Source organism: Muscardinus avellanarius (genome assembly GCF_963383645.1).
Source record: "Muscardinus avellanarius genome assembly, chromosome: 3".
Classification (NCBI taxonomy): Eukaryota; Metazoa; Chordata; class Mammalia; order Rodentia; family Gliridae; genus Muscardinus; species Muscardinus avellanarius.
In genome coordinates, this window is record NC_137788.1 from 133,907 (window position 1) to 157,017 (window position 23,111).

The 23,111-nt window shown below is 58.0% G+C and overlaps 2 protein-coding genes across 2 annotated transcripts; one reads left to right on the forward strand and one right to left on the reverse strand.

Annotated features, from left to right (window-relative positions):
- Positions 1-1,094: 1,094 nt before the first annotated feature.
- Positions 1,095-7,851, forward strand: PLEKHN1 (pleckstrin homology domain containing N1; the record flags this gene model as incomplete). Its single annotated transcript, XM_080692388.1, is given in 17 exon segments — positions 1,095-1,177; positions 1,272-1,371; positions 3,997-4,143; positions 4,231-4,311; positions 4,391-4,463; positions 4,598-4,725; positions 4,801-4,932; positions 5,022-5,102; positions 5,742-5,817; positions 5,952-6,100; positions 6,209-6,358; positions 6,559-6,699; positions 6,835-6,975; positions 7,133-7,360; positions 7,612-7,665; positions 7,669-7,689; positions 7,693-7,851. Coding segments are annotated over 17 exon segments (1,944 nt in total).
- A 1,379-nt stretch (positions 7,852-9,230) lies between these two features.
- PERM1 (PPARGC1 and ESRR induced regulator, muscle 1) lies at positions 9,231-12,900 on the reverse strand (the record flags this gene model as incomplete). The annotated part of the gene is made up of 3 exons (XM_080692699.1): positions 9,231-9,337; positions 9,575-9,700; positions 10,458-12,900. The coding sequence occupies 3 exons, from the start codon at positions 12,898-12,900 to the stop codon at positions 9,231-9,233; spliced, it is 2,676 nt and encodes an 891-aa protein (XP_080548825.1).
- Between the last annotated feature and the right edge of the window lie 10,211 nt (positions 12,901-23,111).

Genomic DNA, 23,111 nt, shown 5'->3' on the forward strand with positions numbered 1-23,111 from the left:
AGCACTGGCTCTCCTGCGATGGGGGACCAAGCTGCGCTCCAGAGTCGTCCTGCCTGGGGCAGCAGTGAGTGACAGGGCCACAGTGTGGGGACCAGCAGCCCAAGCTGGCTGTGCAGACAGCAGGTGCACAGAGGGTAACAGCTGTGGGCAGGAGCAGAGCCCAGCCTGCGCCTCGCATGCCACCCCTGCCTGGCCCACAGCTGCCCCGGTAGGGCAGGGGGATGGCCTCCGTCCTGTGTCCTGTGTCTGCAGCGTGATGTCTTTTGGGTCTTGTGGGGTTGGGCACACGTGCCCTTACCCTACTCAGCAATATGAGCCAACTTGAACAATAAATGTGTTTCTTGGGCTCCATGGGCTGTGGGCTGAGTGTCTGTCTCTGACCCCTTTTGTCCCCTATGCTTCGTGGATGTGCCACGCAGCCTTGGGTCCTGTCTGGGCCCTGGGGCGGAAGTCTGTGGGCAGATGCTGTAGTAGTGTCCAGACCCCACTAGTGGGGTCACAGTGGACCAACAGCAAGCTGCCAGCTGGTCCCGAGAGGCTGGGAGTCTCATGTGGAAGACAGGCCCCCCCCACCTGAGCATTACTGTTCTGGGCAGCGAGAGGCTGTGTGGTTAAGCCTTGAGGCCCTTGGCTGGCCTGGATTGAAGGCTGACCCCAGGCATGATGGGAGGTGGGGAAGGTTCCGCTTCCCTTTCCTGGTATTGAAGATTCCTGCATTTGTGGCAGAGGGTGAGTGCTCACCCCCTAGGTCACTGGTGACTCAGACCCACTGGGGTTGGCATAGAAACAGGATGTGTACTCACTTGGGGGGTGCAGGGCGCTCAGTGTACAGTCCTAGCGGCCCTTCCTGTCCAGAATGGCAGAATGGAGGCTAGGGCTTGGGCCCTTGCCTCATCAGAGATGTCCTCTGGCCCAAAGGTGGCCTGAGCCCACACCTGCACTGGGAGGCTGAGCCACGCCCCCAGCGCTCCTCCCCACCTCATGGGTAGGGGCAGGGCCTCCCCAGTCCCGCCCCAGTGAGAGGCGGGGACTGGAGGCTCATGACACCGGGACCCAGACAGTCTACCTGCCGGCTCAGGCAGCCACTGCCACCCATGGGGAACAGCCACTGCATCCCTCAGGCGCCCAGGAGGCTGCGGGCCTCCTTCTCCAGAAAGCCTTCTCTGAAGGGACACAGGTGAGGGGAGGGGCTCAGCCGCCCAGGCGCGGGCTCTCCCTTTACCTGGCTCCAGAGCCGGGCCCTCCCTGAGCCCCCTTTCCCTCGTGCCCAGAGAAGACAGCGCGAGGAAGCTGGCCGGCCTGTTTGGTGCTGAGAATGGCGCCGACGGGGACACCGCGGCAGACAAGATCTTCTACTACATCCCCGGAACGGTGAGGGGGTGTGTCGGGCCGGAGCAGCGTGATGCCTCGGCGCTGGCGCGGTGGGTGCCTGGGAGCGCTAGCGTGTGTGACCCTGTGCTCGCGACTTGCGGCTTCGCCCAGCCCAGGTCTTCCCCATCAGCCTGGGGGATTCAGATCCAAAGTGAGGGGCACTGGACGCTGCCCCACCCTGGGGAGCTCATCTGTCGAAAGTCTGTCTAGGTCGAGAGCGAAACCAAGCCAGTACTGAGTCAGTGGTGAGCCCAGTGCCAGGCCGCCGGTCGGGCGGGGCCTCCCCAGCCTGCAGTACACTGTAAGGGGCCGCGCCCACTCCGCCCCCGCGGGGACTAGGTAGCGTGGGTCCTAGCGCATGCGTCTGTGTTGCGCCCTCCAGCTGATCACCTACCCCAGACCTCAGTTTTTCCCTGGGTGTGTCTGACAGGTAACCACAATCCACAGCCCACACAGCACCCTGTCCCGGCTGGCCCCCTTCCCCCACAGCACTTGCCAGGCTCTCAGGAAGGGAGCAACTTGACTCCTGCCCACCCTCCACCTCTTACAAATTGGGGTTAGCAGAGGGAGGGACCCCAGCCCCTTTCCCACACACTGGCCTTGGCTGGGAGTACCTGGGCTGCAGGTCTGGTAGGAGCCCCCTCTGCAACTCCATCCTGGGGGATTGGGCCTGCCAGGGTGGATCAGGCTCTGCTGTTAGTGGAGGCATCAGGAGGATCCCCAGGGAGGACATCTGTGACAGTCCAGGGCTGGGGCAGATGGCATGGACACCCAGAGCCCACTTTCCCCTGCCCCACCAGGCTCTGAGGTCCCAAGGCTCCTGTAGGCAGGTGCCTACTTCAGAAACCATGCTACCTCGGGAAGAGGAGCCTGGCCCTACCTAGTGGGGCCCCTCCGTGTGGCCTCATCTCAGACCTCGACTCCTTCTGTCCAGCCCAGGACCTGCCCTGTGGCCCCTGGGGAAGTCCCAAGAAGCACAGTGGCCCCGCATGGTCTTTGCTTGCCAGGACACAATAACTAAAGAGGGGGCAGGACTTGCTGAGCCTTGGGAGGTGGGGCTACCCAGAGAAGCCCTGGTGGAACATAGAATCCACACCTGTGCTGTGAGTCCTGCTGGGCCCCAAGACAGAGCCTGGGTCACAGTACCAGCTGCATAGCCCGCACTGATTCATGGCCTAGTTTTTGAGGGTGTCATCCCGGATCAGTTCCCACACTGGGTGTGGGTGCAGGAAGCCCCACCCAGAAGCAGGGAGACGGAGGAGCTGTGTGTCTGTCTTTTCACATTCCTAGGCTTGCCCAAGGGGCAGCTCAGCTTGGCCAGGATGCATCAGCCTGCAGATGGCAGCTTCCAAAGGAAGCGTGGCCCTATACAACTTATCCCAGACCTGTCAGCCACAACCCTCTCTTGCCATTTAGCCCTGTCTGACCCCATTGTGGAGGACTCTCTGCCCTGACTGGTGAAGTACCCCCAGCAGATGTGCATGACTCCCCCAAGCAGGCTGCAGGCTACAGGGGTACAGCAGTGAACCAACAAAGACCCTGTTCCAATTCCATGGCAGTGACACAAAATGAATAAGTAAGATACAGTGAGTCAGGCTGTGGTCAGCCAGCTGGGGAGAAGAGCAAAGGCTGTGATTTTGGGTTGTCCAGCCAGGGAGCAGGTGAGGCCTGAGCAAAGTCTGAAGGTGGGGACTTAGGGCTGAGCAGTCCCAGCAGAGGGAACAGCCAGAGTGAAGGTTGAGAGACAGGGATGTGCCCGATGCCCAGAGAGTGAGGGAGAGGAGCTGGGCAGGCACAGAGGCCCTGCTGCTGCCAGACCTCGGCTCGGGCTCTAAGTGCGATGCATGGTGTGACTGTAGGCAGCACAAGCTCAGGAGACCAACCAACCCGCTCGCCCTGACATCACGGTTGCTCAAACTGGGTTGTGGCAGGAGTATTTACACCAAGGAAATTGGATGTTGCAAAATGGGGCTGGGTTTCTGTTTGTTTTTGTTTTTTGTAGAACCAGGAATTAAAGAATTACCAGTTGACACTGGGGACACCAGGAGGGTTTTAAGGATCACCTTATCCAGATACACCAAAGCTTTTGTGTGTGTGTGTGGGGGGGGTTACTGGGGATTGAACCCAGGGGCATTCTACCTCTGAGCTATACCCCTAGCCCAATATTTTATTCCTTATTTTGAAATAGGATCTCACTGAGTTGTGGAAGGCCTCACTAAGTAGCTGATCACAGGCCCCAAACCTGTGATCCTCCTGTCTCAGCCTCCTGAGTACTGCACGCCTGCCTGCCAAAGCTTCTTTGACAAATCTGGGGAAAGTTGGAAAAAAAAAAATACGTGTGCCTGATATAGGAGACATAAAGATAAGGCTTGAAGCCACTAAGTCCCAACCTCACTGTCCTGCCTTGGACCAGGCAACTCTGACTGTGAGACAGCTGTGTGTGTGTGTGTGTGTGTGTGTGTGTGTGTGTGTATTCTGCCACACCATTTCTATGTGAGGAGGCTGTGCGTGTGTGGAAGGCCTGCACATACTTGTGATACATGTATCCTGTGACCTGGTATGGTGGCTGCGTGATAGGCTGGGCAATGGTCTTATCTGGCCCCTCCCTAAGCCCTGCTCCCCCAGGACTTCCCGGGCCTGGAAAGCCAGTCAGAGAACTTGGAGCAGCCGTTCCTGAGTGTGTTTAAGAAAGGGCGGCGGAAGGTGCCCGTGAGGAACCTAGGCCAACTTGTGCACTATGCCAAGGTCCAGCTGCGGTTCCAGCACAGCCAGGTGGGGCCAGGTCGGAGCAGGCTGGGGGGCCAATGTGCTGCTGACTGGGGCCTGCCCAGTGGTTCAGACGGGCCTGCTCTTCCCTAGGACATCAGTGACTGCTACCTGGAGCTGTTCCCCTCCCATCTCTACTTCCAGGCCCACGGCTCTGAGGGACTCACTTTCCAGGTGAGGGGTGTGGGCTGAGGGGAGGGAGGCCTAGTCCCCTGGGAGTTACCACAGCCCCTCCTACCCTGTGCCCTGGCAGGGGCTCTTGCCACTGACGGAGTTGAGCATCTGTCGGCTCGAAGGGTCCAGAGAGCACAGCTTCCGGATTACAGGTGTGTGTGGGGTGCTGTTCGGGCCCCCAGGAGGGTGCCTCTCGCTAGGGCTCCAGGGTTGACCCAAGGGCCTTTCCTTGGGCTCTGGGCACCCTAATCCAGGACCTGCCAAGTCCACTCTGCTCCTCCCCCAGGCCCACTGCCCGCCCCCCTCCTCGTCCTCTGCCCCAGCGAGGCTGAGCTCAGCTGCTGGCTCTACCACCTGGAGAAGCAGATGGCCCTCCTGGGGGAACCCAGGCGCCGCCACTCGGTGCCCCCACAGGTCAGTGTCAAGCGCGCCTGCACGTCCCTCCCCACCCACCCCCAGCCACCCTGACCTCCTCCTGTCCTTTCCTAGGGTCCCCTCGTGGATGAGCTCCTCTGGACCCTGCAGCGCCGCCTCACCCGGCTGCGGAGAGCATCGGGGCGCGAATCTGTGGGCACCGCCATCTGTGCCTCGAGGGTCAAGCTGCAGCACCTGCCGGCACAGGTGGGGGGTGAGGGGCATGGGGAGGGTGCAGGGGCAGATGGGGTGTGCCCTGGGTGTCCAGCCCCAACTCCATCCTCCTCCCCCAACAGGAGCAGTGGGACCGGCTCCTGGTCCTGTACCCAACGTCCCTGGCCATCTTCTCTGAGGAGCCAGATGGGCTTGGCTTCAAGGTGGGTCCTCCCCACAGTAGGTCCGCCCAGGAGGCACACTGTGCAGGGTGGGGGTTGTGACTCGGGAAGAACCTGTATGTCAGGGCCTGTTGGGACAGAGTGCAGGGCCTGCCCATCCGGCCCCCTGACTGGTCAGTCTGGTCTCAGCTCCATAATGGAATGGAAGAAGAATCCCTGCCTGGAACACCTACCTCCTCCTGAGGTAGGTCCCCAGCCACCTGCCAGGCCATCGCCCAGGGCAGGTGGGGTGGGGTGGGGCTGCCCTCTGGCAGTCATGCCCTGTGCAGCATCTTCCAGCACCTTGCTGGGCAGGCGGGCGGGCACCTGCACCTGTGCACATGAGTCTGCATGGTCTCCATTCCATGCTGGAGCATGTCACTCTGGAACACACATAGAAAAACACACGAGGGCTTCCCTGTCAGTCCTGCTGAGTCCCTGTCTGTGTTTGCCAGAGGCTAGTGGCAGGAGGCCAGGGTGTGCATGTCCCTGGGGCAGCGGGCAAACTGCTCAGTCTCCCTCCGTCTGCCAGCCTCAGTGCCAAGCTGTCAGAGTGCTGTGCCCAGCCCAGCATGGAATGGGGCCAGGCAGGGTTGGGGGCTGCCCAGGGAGGCCCAGTCCTTACTGTTCCGTCGCTCGCAGGGGGAGCTGCCGCTCAGTGCTATCCACATCAACCTGGAAGAGCGGGAAAAGCAGATCCGCTCCTTCCTGATTGAAGGTGGGTCCTTTGCCCAGCCCGATAGGGCAACTGGGAGCGGGTGTGGGCCTGTGGATGCCCTTTATCCTTACTGGGGGTTGTGTGTGGCACAGCACGTCCTGCTGGGCCCCTGCCTCACAGTGTCTGTGTGCCAGGCCGCCTCATCAACACCATCCGCGTGGTGTGTGCTAGTTACGAGGACTACAGCCATTGGCTGCTCTGTCTCCGCACCGTCTCCCGCAGGGACGGGATCCCCCTACTGCCCAGCCCTGAGAGCGTTCCAGGGCTACAGGGGCCTGCACAGGTGAGGGGCCAGCTGGGACCCCGCAGCTCACACCCTGGGTGGAGAGGTGGTCCAGGCATGGTGGACAGGAGCAGGGATAAGCTGTCCACTCACCCCCTGGCTGCCCAGGTTATGGGGGGCATCCGAGGCTCACTCTCTTCAGATGGACGGACCAGCTGGGACTCGGGGTGCCCAGCAGCCCGCTCCACCCACACCAGCCACTCCCTTCCTGAGTCCTCAGGGCCATCCATTGCAGGTTGCCTGGCCCAGCCTGCACCTGTGAGTACCTGAGGTTGGCAGAGGAAGGGTGGCAGAAGCCAGGAGACTTGCATGCTGGGGAGTCTTGGGTCCCATTACTCTTAACCTCAGCCTGGACCCTGGTTCCTCAGGGAGGGGTCTTAGACTGGAGGGTGCTCCTCAGAGGATTATATAAGCGAGGAGCCCAGGGAGCTTTCTAGAAGGTTCTTGGTCTCCCACAGGCCCAGTCCAACCCTGACTGCGCCAGCATTGGTCGACGGAGAGCAGAACTGAGACGCAGCAGCCGGTCCCCCAGGGGTCAGGCTGGAGGGGAGCTGCCCAGCTCGGCCGCACCAGTGCACATGCGCCTGGATCTGACCAAGGTGCCCAGTTTGTGCCGGCTCCGGCTCCAGGACGGCTTGCCTCTGTCATTAACCCCAACACCTCTTTCAAGGAGGATGAAAGGCTCTGGCTGCTCTTAGCTGGAGAAACATGTCTCTCCCACGTCTTCCCTGCAGGTGAGCGGGTCGGGCCTGGAGGGCAGCCCAGAGGCCCCAGACCACCCTTTGGAGGCACCACACTCCCCACTCTATGCCGATCCCTACACACCCCCCGCCACTTCCCACCGCAAGATCACAGATGTGCGGGGTCTGGATGAGGTTAGTCCCTGGTGGTGGCAGGGGTGGAAGGCAGGGGGTAGGATGCAAGCCCAAGGTTGGCTTGCTGTGATGGAGCCTGAGGGCTCTGGGCTAGAGGTCCTTGGGCCCCACAGTGGCCCCAGCCCAGGGCCTCTGGTCACCCACACATTCCCGGCAGTTCCTCAGTGCAACGCAGAACGCACCTGGATCTGAGCCCTTGAGCCCGTTCCCTCTGGTTCCCGTGTCTGTGCCTGTCTTGGACCCTGGCTCTGGATGCTCCAGCCCCCCTGGCCCCCCAGGTCCCCACTTGTTCTCCAAGAAAGGAGCCCTGCAGCACCGAGCTTCTCACAGGCACCGAGGCTCCGTCAAGGGCCGAGGACCGCGGCCCCCAGACTCCCCTCAACTTGTGAGTAGCAGCCCCAACCAGTGTGACAAGGCTTCAGTCTCTGGGCTCAGGGGTGCTGTTGGGGACTTCCTAGGACTGCAAGAGGACAGAGAGAGGAAGAGGAGGTAGAGAGCAGGGACAGAGATAGGAGGCGGGCAGGACAGGGGGTGGAGGCAGCTGGGGTCTGGCAGATTCCAGGGGACACTCCCAGCCCCCCACCCCCCACCCCCGGGCGCTGTGCCTGTCTCGTCTGACTTGTGATTGTTTCCCAGGTCTCCCCTGCCAGGGACGCTTCTCCCAGCCCCGTGCCGCCTCCCCCAGGTGCGTGAGGGTCCTGCCTCCTTCCCTGGTAAGAAACAGGGTCTTGCCTCCCGCATGCCAAATGTGTGTCTCTGCCCTCCCCACCAGATGGCGACCCCCCTAGCTGGGACAAGACTTCATCTCCCTCCCACCAGAAGTGGCCTCGTCTCCGGAGGCCTGAGGCCGAAGGGGGGCTCATCCAGTGGATCTGACGCCCAGCCAGGGTTGCTACTCAGAACCACGGGCTGTCAGTGTGCCCTGCCCCCTTGACCCACATCAAGGCCCACATCGGGCTGACCCCAGCAGGTCAAGGGTGGCTCTAGGACCCGAGGCAGAAGGCGCACCCCCAGCTCTGGTTCTTCATCTCTGCAGGCAGCTGCAGTGGCCAGAGAAAGCACGTGGTTCCTAGGGACCCTGGCCAGCGTGGCTGGCCACAGTCCAGAGAGGAGCCTCAGGGAGGTCCTGGGTGTCCACCACGCCACTGTGAAGCTCGACCCTGAGGGAGGGAGTTGGGAGGGAACACAATGGGCAACACAACACGGATGTGAAGTATAGTGAAGCCAGTCCAGCCGGCAGGGGCAGAGGTTCGAGGCCCAGCAAGGTGTGAGGTGCCTAGCCAGGAGGGAGGGAGGGGCCACATCTGAGACAGGACACCATAGAGGAGGGAGAGGGAAAGGAGATTTTATTGGTGCTATAAACCCATGTCCTCCACTGATCATCCAGGGTCTCCCACTTCCTGGGTCCCTGCACCCACCAGTGCTCTGCTCCTTGCTCAACTTCCCATCCCATCTCCAACCTCTCGGCCTCAGCCCCTACGTGAACTCTCGTGGTAACTCCTGGGACCATCCCAGGAGCCAGTCCTTCCACACAAGGGCACCGAGTTCCATTTGCACCCTCACCTGGTGCTTCCTAAAAGAGGGGCTGATTTCCTCCACACACACTCCTACCCCACAGAGGCAGCCCTCTGGTACCTGCTCACTGACTCAGACCAGATCCTAGGCAGACCTTGTCCATAGTCCCTCAGACTCAGGGACCTGAGGAGCCCAGCCCAGCCTACTTGTGAGCAGGGCAGTGTCCCTGGAACGCACCCCAGCTTTGCAGGCCCTGGCCATCCTGGCTCTGGCCCCCTGGAACGCACCCCAGCTTTGCAGGCCCTGGCTGTCCTGGCTCTGGCCCCCTGGCCCCGGCCTGCTGTGCTCTGACACACATCATTCCACAGTCCTCTCCAGCCACTTATCTCACTTGCATGATCAGAATGCTCGGTTAAGTTAAATTCTAGATAAAGAACACTAATTTCTTAATATTTAAGCATGTCCCAAATATTGCATACCTGAAATGCAAATTTAACTGGGTGCTCTGTGTTTTTTATTTACTAATAACTTACTAACCAGCTCCCTGCTCAGCCCCTACCCACCCAGACTTGCAAATCCCCTCCCTCCTGCTGGGGTCCTCAGATGTAGGCCTAGGGAGCAAGGATGCAGGCTCCCTCCTGGACGCCGTGGAGGATGGGTCAGAGGGCAGGGAAGAGGGCGTCCTGGCACCTGTGCTTGGCTCCTCCTTGTCTGGTGTCTTCCTGGGCCAGGCCTGGCTCCTAGGAGCTGGGGCTGGGGCTGCGGCTGCGCCTGGGGCTCTGCCCTCGCTCCACCCGCCGGCGGAAGTAGCGGATAGCTGAGATGGTGCCTAAGTTGGCAAGCAAGACTGCAAGAAAAGCACAAGGTCCCTAGGTGCCAGCTCTGGCCAGTCACCACCTTGGCCACATGGCATAGTACTGAGGGAGGGGTTAAGGCAGGGGGAGGGGAAAGCCAGGTCTGCCACAGAGAGAAGCAAGGTCAGGGCAGAAGGCCAGGCCTCCTGTGTGCCCCTCCTCCCTTCGACCCGGCAAGGCCCCTCCCTCTGACCTCCAGGCCCCAGCTCCCTCTGCCCAAGACCCCGCACCTGTTTTCCAAGCATCCGGGGCATGTAGATCTGAGGTTCTCACAGCCCAAGTTGCAAAGGCCACAAACACCAGGCACATGTCTTTTTGGCTCAAGGCAGAGGAGGTGAAGAGACTGCGGGGCTCCCCTGGGCAAGAGAAGGGCACCTCAGCTCCACTCTGCCTTGGACACACCTGCCCGGATGCAGTCTGTCCTACAAGTCATCTCCCCAGGACCAGTGTGCCCTGGCCGTGTCTCTCCTGGACAAAGGTGTCCTTGCATACAGTGCCTGAACATGTCCGTCCTGGCCACATCTGCCAAGAGACACGTCTCTCCTGAGACAAACACATCCTTGCATACAATCTGCCCTGAGAGTCATCTGTCCTCTCATGTCTGCCCTGAACACATGTACCCTGGGGATCATCCTCCTGGACATGGCTGTGTGAGTCACATCTTCCCTGTGACATCTCTGCCCCAAGACCCCGAGTGGCATGTGTCATGGTTGAATCAGAACAGCTTGATCAGTTGTCTCTGGGGTCCTCTGTTTCCTGGTCTGTAAGCAGCTTCCGGAGAGAGTGAGCAGCTCACAGTGCCTGACCCTAGAGGCTGCCAGGCCTACGCAGGAGTGGCCCCCAGCACCCACCATGAGAGGCTGGGAACTGTGCTGCTGGCCTCTGGTGGTCAGGGCCCAGCCAACCCCTAAATGGCTGTGGTTTCTGGCCTGGGCTGCCCCATGTGGACTGTGCCCTGGGATGCCTGGGAGCTTGCTCTTTCTTCCCGACAGGTCCCCAAGGTCCCCCATGGACTGACCAGGATCCTCCCCCTCCCCCTTGCCCTCCTGGCCAGGCTCCCTGGACAGTGTGTTCCCCGGGGCCTGGCCTGCCGTGGGTCTGAGCGACACGCACCTGCCTGTGTGAGTGCCAGGCTGAGCTGCTCCGCCGTGGCTGAGCCAGGCATGGTCTGGGGTCCAGGCCCCACTTCTGGAAGGGGCTCCAAAGCCTGCAGCTGGAGGAGGGCATCTGGTGCCAGCATGTCACCAAGCCTGTCCTCCCCAAAGAAGTGTTCATAGGCCTCAGGGATGGAGATGGGCACGGGGTCCCCTGGGGGTGCGCACGGCCCAGGATCAGCTCTCAGGGGTGGGGCCGGGGAGCAGCCACCCCTGTGCCTCAACCTTTGGGTCCTGAAGTCCCGGAAGAAGAACTCGCACGTGTCCGGCCACTGGAATTCACCCAGCTGGCCGGCTGCTGCCTCCTCCTCCTCGGCATCTTCATCTTCCTCTTTGATGGTGTCGCAGAAAAAGAACTCATAGGCCTCTGGGAGGGTCACTGCGAAGCAGCTCCCAGGCCCTGGCCCTGCGGAAGCAGAGGGGGCGGGGGGCTGCAGGCGCTTGAGGATCCGAGGCTGGGGGGACCGGGGCCCAACTGCCACAGCATCCCAGGCTGCGGAGCCCCCACGGCCCCCTGTCGTTGTCCTCGGGGCTGAGGGACGGGCTATGGCTGGCGAGGTTGGGCCCTGGGCCTCTCCCGGCCCTGGCTCCTCAGGGCTGGCCATGACCATGGAGAATCGTACTTTCTTCCTCTTGGGGGCTGGCATGGAACCCAGTGGGAGCCCCCCTGAGGGAAGTCCTGGGGCCCCTGCAGAGGCGTCTCTAGGCCTCTCCTGGTGTCCCCCTGAAGGGACAACCACCTCTGTCTCCACCTCACACTCAGCCTGGGGAGCAGGAGACCGGGAGGGCTCGGCAGCCTCATCCCGGCAGGCAGGTGTTGCCACCCCTGCATCAGACTCAGAAGCACCGGGAAGGGGTGGGGCCTGGCCTGGCTCCGTCCCCAAAGCAGGGGCGCACATCTCCACCTCTGCCCGGGAGGCTGGGACAAACCCGGCCCTGTGCAGGGGCCTGAGGGCAGGTGCAGCCAAGGCCGCGGGAGGCTCAGAGACAGGTGTAGATAGGCCTATGTCAGGCTGGAGCTTGGAGGCAGATGTAGATGAAGCCATGTCAGACTGGGGCTTGGAGGCAGGTGTAGACAAAGCCATGTCAGGCTGGGGCTTCAGAGCAGGTATAGACGAAGCCATGTCAGGCTGAGGCTTGGAGGCAGGTATAGACGAAGCCATGTCAGGCTGGGGCTTCAGAGCAGGTGTAGACGAAGCCATGTCAGGCTGGGGCTTGGAGGCAGGTATAGACGAAGCCATGTCAGGCTGGGGCTTGAGAGCAGGTGTAGACGAAGCCATGTCAGGCTGGGGCTTGAGAGCAGGTGTAGACGAAGCCATGTCAGGCTGGGGCTTGAGAGCAGGTGTAGACGAAGCCATGTCAGGCTGGGGCTTGGAGGCAGGTGTGGACAGATCCATGTGGAGTTGAGGCTTGGAGGCAGGTGTAGACAAAGCTATGTCAGGCTCAGAGGCAGGTGTGGACAGACCCATGTTGGGTGGAGGCTTGGAGGCAGATGTAGACAGAGCCATATCTGGCTCCGCCATGGAGACACCCGGAGGAGCATCCTGGGCAGACACAGACAGCATGTGTGGCTCAGCTCTGGGGGTCATTCTGATCTGGTCTGCACCTTGCTCAGTTATGGGTCCCAGTGTGGGCAAGTCTAAGCCCAGCCCTCCTCTGGCAACCTGCTTGGGGACACCTGCAGAGTCCGGCTTCAACTCGTCCTGCTGGAATCCGGCCTCCAGCTTTGTGGGCCCAGCTAGGCCTGGGCCTCCCTCAGTTGTGTCCGCGGAGAGCAGAGGAGAGCCAGGCCGAGCGTCAGGGCCTAGGGCTCCTGAGCGCCCGCCCTTCTTGGCGCCCACAGCACGTCTCTTCTTGCGGCTGGGACTCCGTGGTGGAACTCCAGGGCTGTCAGGGGGCTTTTGTGGGGTAGCACCACGGCCAGCAGACTCGGGGCTCCGAGGGGGCTCCCCAGGGGTGCTGGGGGCAGGGCCCTGCAGCAGCCTCTGCATCTCCTCTCTGGAAGCTGCCGGCCCCAAGACAGATGAGCTTGGGCTGGGAGAGGCGGCGCTTGAGCAGGGGTTCGGCACAGCTTCTGACTGTGCGGACGTGCCGGCTGCCTGCTGACCAGCGACCAGAGCCAGGACAGGCTCACAAGGAGGCCTGCTGACCTGCCCCCAGGCAGCTGCGGTGCCCTCAGCACAGGCTCGCCAGCCCCTCCCCCCGGGGGCCAGCTGCCCAGTGAGAAGGGGCGGGGGCCCAGGGGGGCTGCTGCCACTGCTGTCCCCTTGGTCAATGTCACTGGACAAGAGCTCGTCCCCAGAGGCCAGGCCAGCCTGCAGGAGACCACACTCTTCAGCGGCGGCAGAGAACTCGGCCCAGTCCTGGTCGCTGAGCTGGATGCTGTACTGGAAGTTGTCCATCACGGCTAGCAGAGGTGCAGGAGTGGTGGTACTCGGGCCTGGGTGACATCTTCAGGGATCCAGGCCCTGGGTGCTGACTCGCACATGTGACCACCGCCCCATCTGCCCCAAGGGCGCCCCCAACTGCCCTGGCACACCATCTCCACCCTGAAAGAAAGTAGAGTTGTTTCTTCTGAGTTAGAAAACTCCCATCTCCCACTTTCCCTAATTCAAAATAAAGCCCAAATGGTACCTTTACCACGGCACGTTGTCACGGCCCCAGGGTCGCGTATGACCACGCTACCGAGTACACTAAAGTTCCCAGGCGGTGCTGCTCCTCAGCCCGCAGACTTCCGCGGCAGGGCCAGCCTCCCTTCCTCGGTTTCTCCAGCCCCCGCAGAGGGCCAGCCCTGGCCTGCCCAGCACGCCCCAGGACAGAGGCCGCAGTGTTCAGCAGGTGACCAGCCATCGAGGTGATGACCTTGCTTGCTCTCAGCTCACCAGGGCATGCTGGTGCTGGCCGGAGGTCAGGAGTCAGCAGGAAGGGCCGAAGCCAGGTGCCGTGAGCAGAGCTGAGCCCCCTGGCCCCAGCAGTCTTCTTGGGAGGTCCCGGGGTCTGCTCCCCTGGCCCATGCCACCCAGCTGCTCACTGCCCTGCCCTGCCACATCTCAGTGAACCAAGGTGACCCAGCTGCTGACGGCCAGACCCAGAGGGACGGGAGGCCACTGGCTGGGATGCCCAGAGGAGGGCACTGTGGCTTCCTACCCACTGAGTCGCGCCCCCTCCCTGGCCACTGGAGAGGGTCTGTGGGCACCACCTGCCACTGGGACCCTTGCCCAGGAGTGAGGGGCTGACTGCGTCCTACCTGGATCTCGGCACCAGCCGGGGGAGTGGAGCTGGGCGTCTGAGCTGGCTGTCCCTGGCGGCATGGTGCCGGTCTCCTCTGCCTGTAAGCTCCTCCCCCCAATGCCCAAAATACTCTGTCCCTGTGCTCACATGTGACCCATGCCAAAGTCAGGGCCTGGGCCACAAATAGATGGCATTTGAGGGGCCTCCAGCTATGTGAGGGACGCCTTCCTGAAGCGAGGCCAGGCCCAAGGCAGGCATTGGCCAAGGTCACAGGCAATTCCCGGCAGGGAACGCTGACCAGCGATTAGTACAACACAGGCCTTGGTTTCCTAAGCACAACCACCTGTGCTTCTACCCAGTGCTGAGACCTCAGCACTGCCACCCCACCTGGAATGTCCCCAGCCCGGCTTTGCAGATGGGCACTGCAGACCCGGATAGGGCCTGTGCCTCCCTGGCCCAACTCCAGAGGTCATGAGCTTCCCCGGGACATTGCTGAACCTGCCCATGGGGATTGCGGACAGGCGGGCATCCATTGTTTTCTGTGGAGAGAACCAAAGTGGGCATGATTGTGGGCCTCACAGAGGGTCAGGAGGGGCACAAAGCTGTTTACTCCTGACCTCGAACCCCCCCAAGGTGGGCGAGCCCAAGACAAAGCAACTTGGTGTGGGGCAACACAGCCTCTGGCAGGGCTGTCGCCAGGACCCCGAAGGCCTTTCTGTGAACTCAACCCTCCTGACAGGGCACAGGAAGAGCCCTTCTTTCTGAAAGACACAGGACTCAGAAGGTGGGCAATCTACACACAGCCTGTGCGTGGCAAAGATGGGTCCCCTAGCCCTGCTCCTACCCTACCCACTGTCTAGAACGGGTGTCAGGACCACAAGGCACCAGTCCCAAGGAGGCAGGTGAAGCCAAGCTTGGAGATTATGTAAACAGAGCCACGCCTAACGGGCCTTCAGCTTCGTGGGGCTTCCTCTGTGGCTGCTGTGGGAGGGACCAGGTTGTCCCAGTTGGCTGCTCTGCAGACAGGGACGCTGTGAACATTCTGGAGTTTTCCCAGGAGCCACAGGGGAGCTCCAGAAGTTTCTGCAAAGTGGTTTCCCAAGCAATGTATCGACACACATCCCACTGCAGGAGGCGGAGTCCCGGGGCCTCCTTGGATCACCTTTGCCCTTGGGTGTCCTGGATCCACGGTGGCATCACATTATAGTAAAAGTCAAATTCTTTAATGATAAGGAAACTGGAGCCAGGTGTGGTGGCACACATCTGGAATCCCAGTGCTTAAGAGCTGAGACAGGAGGATTGCTGATTTGAGGCCAGTCTCAGCAATTTAGCAAGACCCTCAGGAACTTAGTGAGACACTATTTCAAAATAAAAAGGGCTGCGGTGTAGCTCAGAGGTAGAATGCCCCCTGGGTTTAATCCCAGTAGAAGGAGGAGGAGCAGGAGGAGGGGGAGCAGGAGGAGAGGGAGGTGTAGCAGGAGGAGGAGGAGGAGGAGGAGCAGGAGCAGGAAAAGCAGGAGCAGGAGGAGGGGGAGCAGGAGAAGCAGGAGGAGGAGGAGCAGGAGGAGCAGGAAGAGCAGGATCAGGAGGAGGAAGAGCAGAAGGGGGAGGAATAGGAGGTTGTTGGGTGCAGTGGCACATACCTGTAATCTCAATACTTGGGAAGCTGAGATAGGAGAATTCCAGATTGAAAACCAGCCTCAGCAACATGGCAAGACCCTGTTTCAAAAACTAAATAAAAGCGGCTTGGGTATAGCTCGGAGGTAGAATGCCCCTGGGCTAAATCCCCAGTATATAGATAGATGGTAGATAGATTGATAGATAGATATAGATATAGATATAAATAGATAGATAGATAGAGATAGATGATGAGAGAGAGGAGAGAGGAGAGAGGAGAGAGGAGAGAGGGAGAGGGAGAGGGAGAGGGGAGAGAGAGAGAGAGAGAGAGAGAGAGAGAGAGAGAGAGAGAGAGAGAGACTGGGGATGGAACGCAGGGGCATTCCTACTTCCGAGCTCCACCCCTGGCCTTTTTTTTTTTTTTCAGTACTGGGGATGGAACCCAGGGACATTCTACCTCTCTCAGTCCTATTTTTTAGTCTTTTGTATTTTTTGAAACAGGATCTCACTGAGTTGCGAAGGGCCTCACTAAGTAGCTGAGGCTGTCCGCAAACCGTTATCCTCTGGTCTCCACCTCCCAAATGCTGGGATTACAAGTGTGCACCACCACGCCTGGCCCTATTTTTTTATTCTTTATTTTAAACAGGGTCTCATTGAGTTGCAAAGGACCTCACTAAGTAACTGAGGCTGGAAGTGAACCTGTGATTCTCCTGTCTCAGCCTCCCAAATGCTGGGATTACAAGTGTGCACCACCATGCCCAATTTATCATTATTAATAGTAGTAGTGATGGTGGTGGTGGTGGTGACTGAACCCAGGATGTTCTACCTGTGAGCTCTCACAAAGTAGCTGAGGCTGGCCTTAATAAACCTATGAGCCTCCTATCTCAGACTCCCAAGTACTGGTATTATAGGTGTGCAACACTACACCTGACTACATACCACCTTCATAACCCAAATCTACAGTGGAAGCCCCAATTCCTGGCACAGAATTGCACGAGTGGGTGGATGGACATAGAGGACAGACCCAGGACCTAGCTGAATGTCTGGGTGAAGCTCAGCCTGCCATGTTCCTCGGTACCACTAGAGGGCACCAGGACTCCACTGGGAGGCCCACCTCCACCCAGGAGCTCTGTTGTGTTCTATAGAGAGACAGGCTTCTTTCTTTCTTTCTTTTTTTTTTTTTTTTTTTTTTTTGTGGGTCTGGGGATGGAACCCAGGGGCATTCAACCTCTGAACTACACCCCCTGCCCTATTTTTTATTCTTTATTTTGAAACCGGGTCTCATTGAGTTGCAGAGGACCTCACTAAGTAGCTGAGGCTGTCCGCGAACTGTGATCCTCCAGGTCTCAGCCTCCCGAATGCTGGGATTACAAGCGTGCACCACCACTCCCGGCTCACTTTTTAATTTTGAAATAGTTCTCCCTAGCCGGGTACAGTGGCACACGCTTGTAATCTCAGCATTTGGGAGGCTGAGGCCAGATGATCGTGGTTCAAGGACAGCCTCAGCTACTTAGTGAGGCCCTCTGCAACTCAGTGAGACCCGGTTTCAAAATAAAGAATAAAAAATAGGGCAGGGAATGTAGCTCGGAGATCAAATGCCCCTCGGTTCCATCCCCAGACCCGCAAACAAAACAAAACAAAACAAAACAAAACAAAGTTCTCCCTAAGTAGCTGAGGCTATCTTAGAACCTGTAATCCTGTCTCAGCCTACCAAGTACTAGGATTACACCTGGCTAGAAGTTCTTACTTTTGATGAAGCCAAATTTGTCCAGTTTTACTTCTGTTTTTTTTTTGTGATGGTTTGTTGGGGTCAGTGACAAATATGAAACCATTACCATACAAACAAAAGTATAAGACAGTCTAATAGAGAAAAGAAGACACAAGATAACTTCACTTCGCTATATGAACGAAATCAAGGCCATAGAAGCATGCACATCTCAAGGGAAAGCTGTGTACAGCACCAGACCAAGGAGGACCGCCACCCCCAGAGTCGCCTGGGGGCCCTGCAGTCCCTCAGGAGTCCTGGGCAGCGAGGCCACCCCATGGGCGGGACTGCAGAGAGGCACCTCGACTCTCCTCCTCCCCTGGGAACGGCCGCCTGCACTTCCTGTGAACGAACCAAGGCAAGCCTTTGGCAGTGGGCCCGAGGTGGCCAGCCCTGGCTGGTGGTCACATGTCCTGCCAAGCCAATTTTCCTCTGGCATTTTGGCCTCATGGAGTCTAGTAATCAGGTTGATGCATTAAGTAGGAAAGACAAAGCAACATGCCACGGCAGCAAACAAAGCCCTCAGCAGGCTGGATAGCAAGAGGCATAATGACTTCCCCACCCCAAAGCTGGAAAACACAAGGAGGAAAGTTTAAAGGAAGCCAGGCACAGCAGCACCTGTAATCCCAAGTATTTGGGAGTCTGAGACAGGAGGATTGCAAGTTCAAGGCCAGCCTCAGTAATGTAGCAAGACCTTGTTTCAAAATAAAAAATAAAAAGGGCTGAGTATAGTTCAGTGTTAGAGCGCCCTGAGTTCAATCCCCAGGACAGAAAAAGGTGTAAGGGAGGGGAAGGCTTTGGGGAGATTCCCACCCATGCACACTACGCTTCCAAGCATCCTTTTTATGATGCCGTATCTAGGATATCTTCACCTAACCAGAGGTCACAAAGATTTTTTGTTTTCTCCAAAATGTCCTATAGTTGCATTTTACACTCAGGGCTATGCCCCACTATGGGTTAAATTGCATGTTTGGTGTGAGTTAAAGATCCAAGCTCATTCATTTGCTCAAGACATCCAACAGTTGCTAAAGCTCTTGTTGAAAGGGCCCTCTCTAGCTGGCTATGGTGGCGCACTCTTGTAATCCCAGTACTTGGGAGGCTGAGACAGGAGGATCGCAGGTTCGCAGCCAGCCTCAGTTACTTAGTGAGGCCTTCCAAAACTTAGTGAGACTCTGTTTTAAAATAAAGAATAAGAGCCGGGCGTGGTGGTGCACGCTTGTAATCCCCGCACTTGGGAGGTGGAGACAGGAGGATCACGCAGGTTTGAAGCCAGCTGCACTGGCTTAAGAGACTCTGTTTCCAAAAATAAAATAGGTCTGGGAATGTAGCCCGGAGGTAGAAGGGTTTCCAGGAACCCCAGTACCACCAAAAAAGAAGAAAAAAAAAAAAAAAAAAGAATAAGAGTTGGGCGTGGTGGCGCATGCTTGTAATCCCAGCATTTGGGAGGCTGAGACAGGAGGATCGCGATTCATGTACAGCCTACTTAGTAATGACCTTTGTAACTTAGAGACCCATTTTATTTTATTTTATTTTATTTTATTTTATTATTATTTTTTTTTTAGTGGTACTGGGGGTGGAACCCAGAGGCTTTTTATCTCCGGGATATACTCCCAGACCTTTTTTAAAAATATTTTATTTGGAAACAGGGTCTCACTAAGTTGCTGAAAGCCTCACTAAGTAGCTGAGGCTGGCTTCGAACCCGTGGGATCCTCCTGTCTCAGCCTCCCAAGCACAGGGATTACAAGCGTGTGCCACCACGCCTGGCTAGAGACCCATTTTAAAAATAAAGAATAAAAAATAGGGCTGGGATGTAGTTTGGAGGTAGAATGCCGCTGGGTTCCATCCCCAGTACCTCAAAAAAATAAAAAAATAAAAAATAAATTAAAAATAGGGCTGAGGTTGTAGTTCAGAGGTAGGCTGCCCCAGGGTTCAATCCCCAGTATGGAAGAAGAAAAAAAAAAAAAAAGCCCTTCTTGGATCGCAGGTTTGAAGATGGTTTCAGCAACTTAGTGAGGCTCACATCAATCTAGCAAGACCCTGTTTCCAAATAAAAAATAAAATAGGTCTGGGGTAGTGTAGCTCAGAGGTAAAATCCCCTGGGTTAAAAAAAAAAACAGCACAAAAAAAACCCACAAAAGCTTCTCTTTTACATTTAGAGAAATGTCACATTATACATTACAAATGTCCCCATGAGAAATCTGTCATTTTGTCTGTGTTCTGGGATGTGTCTTGTTCATCACTAGCTGCCCTTAAATGTTTCTCTTTGTTGTTTTTTAGGGTGGAGAGATGAACAGCTGTATTGATACATAATGCAGTTCACCCACTTGAATTCATTCAACTTCAACTTCGGTGTGGCCAGGATTGTGAACTAACACCGTACCTTGAGAGCCTCTTTGTCACCCCGGCCATAGGCGGGCGCTCCCCCCAGCCTCCGTCCTATTGGTCAGCACTGTTAATGGGATCGTGCATCCTGTAGCCCTGTGTGACTGGCTTCTCTCACTTGCATATTTGCAAGGCCCAGCCACATTGTAACGTGGACCAGCACTTCATTTCCTTTTGTAGACAGTAATATTCCATGGTATGGAGAGACCACATTTTATTTACCCATTCATCAAGTGATAAATTTGAAAAAGAGGGTGTTTGGAGCCCAAGATCCTCGCCCACCCAAGGCATGTAGCAATAGACCCATCGGGTGAGGTCCCCAGGTCCCCTGTGGGAGGCCCACTGAGTGTCCATCTAGGTAAGGTCCCGTGAGCCCATCCAAGAAAGGTCCCATGTGCCCATCAGAGGAAGGTCCCATTTACTCATCTGGGGAAGGCCCCGTGTGTCCATCTGAGGAAAGTCCCATGTGCCCATCAGAGGAAGGTTCCGTGTGTCCATCTGGGGAAGGCCCCGTGTGTCCATCAGAGGAAGGTCCTATGTGGTCATTTGGGAAAGGCCCCATATGCCCATCAGAGGAAGGTCCCATGTGCCCATCTGAGGAAGGTCCCATGTGTCCATCTGGGGAAGGCCTCGTGTGTCCATCAGAGGAAGGTCCTATGTGGCCATTTGGGAAAGGCCACATATGCCCATCAGAGGAAGGTCCCATGTGCCCATCTGGGGAAGGTCCCGTGTGTCCATCTGGGGAAGGTCCCATGTGTCCATTTGGGGAAGGTCCCGTGTGTCCATTTGGGGAAGGTCCCGTGTGCCCATCTGGGGAAGGTCCCATGTGTCCATCTGGGGAAGGTCCCATGTGTCCATTTGGGGAAGGTCCCATGTGCCCATCTAAGGAAGGTCCGTGTGCCCATCTGAGGAAGGTCCCATGTGGCCATCTGAGAAAGGTCCCATGTGTCCATCTGGGGAAGGCCCCATGTGTCCATCTGAGAAAGGTCCTGTGTGCCCATCTGAGGAAGGTCCCGTGTGTCCATCAGAGGAAGGTCCCATGTGGCCATCTGAGAAAGGTCCCCTGTGTCCAGCTGAGAAAGGCCCCGTGTGCCCATCAGAGGAAGGCCCCAAGTGCCCATCTGGGGAAGGTCCCATGTGCCCATCTGGGGAAGCCCCGTGTGCCCATCAGAGGAAGGTCCCATGTGCCCATCTGGGGAAGGTCCCATGTGCCCATCAGAGGAAGGTCCCATGTGGCCATCTGAGAAAGGTCCCCTGTGTCCATCTGGGGAAGGTCCCGTGTGTCCATCTGAGAAAGGTCCTGTGTGCCCATCTGAGGAAGGTCCTGTGTGCCCATCAGAGGAAGGTCCCATATGGCCATCTGGGGAAGGCCCCATGTGTCCATCTGAGGAAGGCCCCATGTGCCCATCTGGGGAAGGCCCCATGTGTCCATCTGGGGAAGGTCCCATGTCCCATCTGGGGAGGCCCTTGGTCTGCCCATCTGAGGAAGGTCTTATGCGTCCCATCTGGAGCCCTTGCATGCCCATCTGGGAAGAAACGTGTCCAGTGAGCTCTGTAGATCACAGACACCCTCCTGCCTCTGCTGCTTGGTCACATGGAGTCACACTCCCCGGGAAGGCTAAGCAGTTGTGTCGGTGCGGTGCGTGTGGGAAGCTGCCCTCACTGCATTCCTGGGCCACATCCATGAGGAAAGGACGCTTGGCCGCCTGGAGCTGCCACCCCTGACCCAGGCTAAGACACATCCCGACCCCAGCTGGACAGGACCACAAGGCCATGGCCCCACTGGGTCTGGGGCCTTGAGAGACAGCAGGAAAGGGGTTGGGAGTTGGGGGGTCTTGGCCGGAGCTGGGCCAACCACAGGCCCTGTGGGTAATATGGGTGGTGGCGGTGGGTCAGGGAGGACAGTGGCTTCTCCTGACCAGGTCTGTGGGTTTCAGGTAGTGGGGATGACCCGGACAAGAGAGCAGGGAAGCCAGGGAAGCTTTCCTTCCTGTCGTCCTCTGTCCAGGACCCCAGCTGCGGGTACGGCCCCTGGCCTGCCTTGTGGCAACAGGAGGTAAATGGAGGCTCCTGCGGTTCAGGTGCTGAGCCAGGTTGATGTGCAAAGACCTCAGGCCATTTACACAGAGGCCCTGCAGGCGGGTGCCCCAAACACCTCTGAGGTAACCATGGAGACCAGCTGCAGAAAGCCCTACACCCCACCCAGGCAGGACAATATGGGCCAAAGGTGTCACACAAGTGTCTGTGCCGACGGGGTACCTGGGAAGTGGGCAGTCTCCCTGACCTGGAGCCCATGAGTCCCAGCCTCATGCTCCAATCTGGGACACTCTTTAGTTCCAGCCAACACCCCTCCCCGCCGAGGCTAGCCAGCAGGCCATGGACTGGCAGGGCAGGTGGGGACAGCTGCATGGGGAAGTGGGCCTGGGCCACTGGCTTTCCACTTGTCACCACACGGCAGGGGCTGTCTCTGCATCCCCTCTCATCAGTACCCTGCTCCTCCTCCTCTTTCACCTCTACTGGATAATTGGTTGCTTACTGCCATTGTTACTTATGTTTATTGAATAAATTGCACACTGAGCCCTGGTAGCCCATGCCTATAATGCTAGTACTTGGGAGGCTAAGGCAAGAAGATTACAAGTTCAAGACCAGCCTCAGCAACTTAGGGATATCCTGTTTCCAAATAAAAAATAAAATAGGGCTGGCGGGTAGTTTAGAGGTAGAATAACCCCTGGACTTAATCTCCAGCACCACAATAAAAAATACATACATATGTAATTTGGGGTTTATTGTTGTTGTTATTTGTGGCTATAAAACAAAAACTTAGCAGCTCAAAAGAGCAAACACTTGTGATCTCGCAGCTCCTGAGGCAGGAGCCCAGGCCCTGGGGCCCTGTGGACTCAGGCTGCGGCCTCCCCTGAAGGCTGACTCGGTGGAGGAGCCTCAACCCTACTGCAGCTGATGGAGGCCTCTGGTCTGCTCTGTTGATCTCTGCAGGAAAGGACTGCTGGCTGCCCAGAGAAGGAAGGACCAGCAGAAAGAGCGAGAGCTGGAGGGCACACGCAGCCTCGTGCTGAATAGCGGCCTGCTGCCCTGCAGTCCCCGCCGGGCACAAGGCCGACTTTGGCACAGTGAGATGTGATGGGGGCTTGAGACACTGACCCGGGGCCAGTTCTCCTTGGTATAGCCTGGTGCTCCCAGGAGCACACAGAAAGTGGCCAGGCAGAGGTGTGGGGGTCTTGGGAACAGAGAGAAGCCTGGAGCAGGGGGGCCGGGTGGGCTCTGGCCTGGCCTCTCACACACCAGGGCTCCTGGCAGCCCTGCCCACCCCAGAGCTCTAGTTCATGGAGATTAATGGGTTTGGCTACTGACTTCTCGCTGCCTCCTCTCCAAAGTTCATATACCTCTGATAGGTTGTCATTGTTCAGTCCCCAAGCTGGTGCTTGGACCCAGGGCTGAGGGAGGACCCAACTTCACAGAGGCTCCAGAGTTCTGCAAGACAAGACCCAAGACACAAATAGCTGGGAGAGGGCAAGGGAAGGGGTGACCTAGCACCCACCCCCCCAGGGCACCTTCTGAGGTGCGTAGGGGCAGGAAATATAGAAGGGGTCCTCACCCACA